Source organism: Pyxicephalus adspersus, chromosome 2 (genome assembly GCF_032062135.1).
Source record: "Pyxicephalus adspersus chromosome 2, UCB_Pads_2.0, whole genome shotgun sequence".
Lineage (NCBI taxonomy): Eukaryota > Metazoa > Chordata > Amphibia > Anura > Pyxicephalidae > Pyxicephalus > Pyxicephalus adspersus.
This window is the reverse complement of record NC_092859.1, coordinates 10,790,723-10,796,399: the sequence shown is the minus strand read 5'-3', so window position 1 is coordinate 10,796,399 and position 5,677 is coordinate 10,790,723. Positions and strand designations below refer to the sequence as shown.

Here is a 5,677-nt window from a genome sequence, read left to right as displayed (position 1 = left end):
TCCAAATCAGGACAGTTGGGAGGTATGAAGCATATTACATGCATATTATACAAGAGCTATTATAAGTTGGACAGCTGGACTTCTATCTATAGAAAGCAGTGACAGCAGATCTTGTATGATTGAAGTCTGCGATTAAAAAACATGTATGACCACAATTAGTTATCAATACATTCCACCCCAGTTTATTTGTGTCTTGATTTAGGGTTTAATTTAATTTATTAGTATTATTAATGCTAAAAACTCAGGGTGAATAGGAAGAGTGGGGGTTGGTGAGAACATATGACTTCCCCTTAAAGAAAGAATGTCCCTGTAAAGAGAAAACAATCCCTGACTGTGATGTAATTGCACGTTAGGCCTTGCTGATATCCTCCCCTCACACCACCCTGCCCTTTCCCTCCACTCAGCACACTGACTCAACATTACTCATTCACATTCATTCCTCCGAGTCCACGTTGACAGTGTGGGCAAACCTCCCTTAGCCAAAATGGCCGCACCACACACTGCGGCAATCCCCTCTCATAGTAAACAGTTCAATGAAGCGTGAGCTGGGGCGCTGCCATTGGCTGAAAGCAGGATGTGGTTTTCTTAGCCTCACGCTTTGGTCCAATTACTTCGAGTCTAGGAGGCGTGGTAACAAGGGAGCCAAGGCCCCGACATTCATTGCTTTAGCCAGATTTCTAGACGGACGGGCTCACAGAAGGGAAGTACAGGAGGAGATGGCGCCAGGGGATCTGATGGGAGCTGCCGAGGAGCTGGCAGACCAGGTAGCAACTTACCCTACCATTGGCCGGTCACCTTTTTACTCTGCTATCTTTCATACATCTTTGTCGCAAATTAATTCCTAACATTATAATGGTACAGTCCATGGTTCCCCTATTTATTCTTACTGCAGATGTTGGTATGTTCCGTTATAAGTGTTTGTTAGTGGAGTATGGGAGAAACTATTCAATAAAAGAGGGGTGTATAAGACAATCATTAATCATTTGGGCACAACAGTAGCTCTTGCAGTGGTAGTTGTTTATTTGCACTTTATAATTAGTTTATAATTATCTTTTATTGCACTGCTGTGTCTGGCTGCTGCAGTCAGTGTGTGTTTTATTATACTGTATATTGCTTCTTTCTGGATCTGCAGTATTGGGCAACCTGTGGCTTTCCAGCTGCTGAGTGTAGTCCCATCACCCCTACAGGACAGGCAGCAGCTGCTGCACATTACACAGCATGTCCTAAGAATGTACAAACCCATAAAATGGATGTAAACCCCCAGAATGACCTTCTCATACAAACTAAATGTGTCATAGAAAGCAGTTTGATTGATAAGTAAAAAGAACCTGTTGATCCTGCCAGAAATCCAGTGGATACCATTCTGTTATCAGTTATCATCCTACTACTGAACCCCCCCATCCTTGTCATGAAGCAGAACATAAGAGGGGGGTGTTTTGTATTCCCAATAGTAGGGTGACAACGCAGTTTCTCCACAGATTTAGTGTGGTGAGTGTTGTCACCTTTGGATAGGAAGCATGCAGGATCACCAGGTGAACATAAATAGGCCTGCACTGCAATGATGATGTCCCCAAGCCCTTCACCATGATAATGTACCAGGTTAATGAGCTTTGTTAAAAGTCACAGTGACTCTATTTGGGTCCCCCAGATGTGTGGGGGACAGGGCCAAGGTTAGTATCCTGTCCTGGTTTACATAAAGATTCTTTGTTGAAAGGGGGAGGGGGGTTAGATTCTCTGTGGTATTTAGCAGCCAGCTTGCCACGGGCTGGTCACTAATGTAGTCCGCAGCTGTAATCTTGTCGGTCAGGTAAACACCAGGCAAGGTTCCTATTGGCTGATGGTTGCTGGGGGCGTCTCCTGTTGTCATTGGGCGTGGCCCAGACATTCCTTTATCTCTAAGCCGTCCCCCGCTGAGCAGCTACTGACGCTGGCATTACAGCCCCCACCAAATCCTGCAAGCCCTCCATCTATTGTCAGATTGCCAAGGGTCATGTGACACGGTTAGTTTTATAGGCGCGATAAATCGTTCATGTGTCTCCAGGCTAATCCAACCCGGTGTGACGTGTAATTAGCCAGGTGGATCATCTTCCATATAATCAGATCTCAGCCACATTCTCCCTGTGGGCTCCTGAAGGTTCCATGGCAGATTATAGGTTCTCCGGTTCCGGCACCCGTGTAACATGAGCCTGGGGTGAGAGCTGTGCAAAAGTCAGAAACTGGAAGTTCGTATTGTTGATGAGCCGCGTGATCCTTGGCTTGCTGATAAAGGGGTACTGTAGTCCAAGAACTCAATAAATACATCATCTGTACATTCCATGCAAGGGGTCACTTCAACCAAGCAAGTGCTTTATAACCAATCATGGCGGAAGTAGATTGTAAGGACTAGATTGGGTTCATACAGGTCCAAAATCTGCCCAAGTGTGCCAGGCATAAGGTGGCTGTAAGGCTACGTACATACGTCAAATGATATATCCGACCAGAATCTGACGTGTGTATAGCGCTTGTCCGGTGTTGCTCGTGGATCTGTACCGGTGGATCCATGAACGATCATAATGAGGGTGAAAGGGCGAGAGCACAGCGGGGTGCCGCTCCATCATACCCCCTCTTCCATAGAGCGGACAGGACTGTATGTACAACACTTGTTCAGTATTTTGTCGTTGGAAAGGATCAAAGGTTCTACCTGTGTACACAGCCCAAGGCCGGGGGTAAGATGGGGTAGAGGGTTAAGGTTCTGATAGATCCCAGTACTGATAGAGAAGGATATTGTACAGATGGCCGGTCAGGTTGGCCCAGTTCCCCCTCTGTAGAATTACACCATGGGGGGTATCAGGGACACAAATCCCTTTTTATAGAAGCCCATAGCACCGTTGTGCACTTTTCTTGTGTTTTTATTTCAGCACCTCTGACTTCTGCAATAAACTTTTCTTATATATACATTCTGGCATCACCTCCAGGTCTGTTTGCAGAGCCGATGTTCTGATTTGACCTGCAAATAGAAAGTCACAAGCTGGCAGTGCGGGGTGTTTGCACACTTTGTGATAACCTCTGATTTGCACACACGTTCTGTCCCATGAATGAACTTTATTATTCACCACTCGCTGTCCAGATTCTGAACTTGATGTCCCTGAATACAAATCTCCAGCTGGTTTCTGCATTTCCTGCTCACCATCTATGTCTTGTGTTTTGCAGTTCCTCCGGGTCACTAAGCGGTATTTGCCCCATCTGGCCCACTTGTGTCTGATCAGCACCTTTCTGGAGGATGGAATTCGGATGTGGCTGCAATGGAACGAGCAGAGGGATTACATTAACATGTCGTGGGGCTGCGGGATGTTCCTGGCTACCATCTTCGTTCTTGTTAATATGTTCGGACAGCTGAGTAAGTGCTGAAGGGGGCGCTATTACTGCCTAATGCAGCTTTTCAATACCAAACATACGGTCCTTTTGAATAGATTTCATACAAAGTGTTTCTATCTCCAAAGTCTTGGGGCAGTGAATCTGACATTCACCAAACGTTTGTAAACAATCAATCACTGCTATTAAAATGGACCTTGAATATTTCCCAGCAGAGATTGTTGGGTGAATGTCAGATTCCCTGCTTTATAAATAGACCCGAGACCACGTGTGAAATGAAAATAGCCGCTTCCATTAAAGATAATTTTTGATAATTTCTTTTATAACAAGGAATTTCAATAATATGTCCGACCTCCCCTTTTAAATTATGAAATGATGAACCTTGTTAGGTTCCAAAGAACCCAATCCATTACAGCCGGGAGAAAGATTGTATTGATTGGTTAGGGCAGGTCATGTGATGTCAGCAGTCTATGTCTTCTCATTCACTTTCTGTATTGATTGGTGTATTTGTGAAATCTCAGGAGACTTTGGAGGCTGTAAAGGTGAAGTCTGATTAGTTTTCTCTGTGCTGTCTAGATAACACAGAGGAATAAACAGCTGTGGTATGTAAGGCTGGGTACACACGCTCAATAATTGTCGTTGGAAAGGATCTTTCATGATCGTTTCCAACGACAAAAGACTAAATGAGCGCTGTACATAAAGCGCTGTTTTGCTCTATGGAGGGAAAGACAGAGCAGCACCCCACTGTGCTCTCTCCCCTTCACTTCCATTACAATCGTACGTCGTTCATGGATCCGCCAGGAATCCATAACTGACACTGTACACACACACACGTCAGGTTCTGAGGTGAGAATCAACTGTGTATGTAGCCTTAGTGCAGTGAGTTACATAAACATGAAGATATAGCAATATATTGGGTGAATATAATCTCTATAGTCTGAGTTGCCACTGCAATATTTTTTCCATTATGGTTTCCCAATAATGAAGATCTTCCGGAGAAAACAGAAAGTCTGCTTTTCTGGCACCTCCCTGCAATAGATATGGCTTGGAAAAAGTAATTTGTACATAAACAGTTTGCCTAAAAAAATCAAACTAGTCTGCCGCTACCGGGTGACTCAAGCAATGTCAATGTGCCATCAGCCCGGAGCTTGGAGCCGGAAATCCTGGGATTTGGCACCTCTTGTGCATTCTTGCTGGATTTTGAGCTCCTGGCTCTGGTAGGAAGGCACAGGGATCACACGGATACTTTTCAATTTCAGGGACAGAATAGTTGTATACCAATGTACATTTGTGGTAAGGGAAGCAAAGCTGCCAGATACGCTGACCTTGCTGTTTGGCCTGGAAGGTTTGCTTTAGGCTAAGCTGGATCATATATTAAACAACCTTGGAAGGAGCTTAGGGCCCGTTGGGTGTCCAGAAAGCAGCTACAACCAGGACAAAGCAATAGGACAAGCTGTCGCCTCCCTGTCACTTCTCTACTACATAGGGTGACTATGCCCTTTATCAATATCAATCCAATGTTTAACCCTGAAATCTTTTTAAGCCGGGTGAGAAGAAGCTGTAGGTGGGTGGCAGCCCCTGTATTGTGACCCAACTCTTCAGTAATCACTCAAAAAAGCCACGTGGTTACTGAAAAGTGCCGGGTGGTGCGCCCGGCTAAAAAGGTCTGGGGAGAACACTGTAATTGATGGGATGGAGGGGGGCATGGATGTTACCTTCCCTACGACCCCATTTAGCCTGTATTCGTCTCTACCTTCAGGCTGTGATTTATTATAAGCCGTTCTTTGGATTTCTTCTCTCATACAATGTCTTGTCTCTGCACAGTTGGATGTGTCCTTGTCCTTACGAGGAAGTTTGTACCATACGCCTGCCTTGGCCTCTTCTTCATCATTTTTCTCCAGGTAAGTGGACGATGTCCAGTTCTCTACACAAACGATTCACCATTTCAGGATCACCTTAGTAATTCCTGGCTGACTAACTCGATGATGTGCGCTGTTGTAGGTGATCATGCCTTTTACAAAAATACATAAAGGAGGGGATCAGCTAAGAATTAACAAGCTGCATGTAATCTGATCCTGAAAATGATCACAGGTAAGATGCAGAAAAGGTCAAACATGCAGAAAATCTTTGTGATGTCTCCTGCTATGTAAGCCTCAGGTGTACACAAATCATTGTGACCTGGCATCCCTTGTGCACAAATCAATGTGACCTGGCATCCCTTGTGCACAAATCATTGTGACCTGGCATCCCTTGTGCACAAATCAATGTGACCTGGCATCCCTTGTGCACAAATCAATGTGACCTGGCATCCCTTGTGCACAAATCA

The 5,677-nt window shown here is 45.0% G+C and overlaps 1 protein-coding gene across 1 annotated transcript in view; it reads left to right on the top strand.

Annotated features, from left to right (window-relative positions):
- Positions 1–619: 619 nt before the first annotated feature.
- The window catches only part of LOC140322850 (surfeit locus protein 4-like), an 8,188-nt gene continuing 3,130 nt past the window's right edge, over positions 620–5,677 (top strand). Inside the window, exons 1-3 of the mRNA XM_072399463.1 lie at positions 620–764; positions 3,190–3,376; positions 5,176–5,252. Coding sequence (XP_072255564.1) covers positions 717–764; positions 3,190–3,376; positions 5,176–5,252 — 312 coding nt within the window. The 5' untranslated portion in view covers positions 620–716. The remainder of the gene's footprint in view (positions 765–3,189; positions 3,377–5,175; positions 5,253–5,677) is intronic.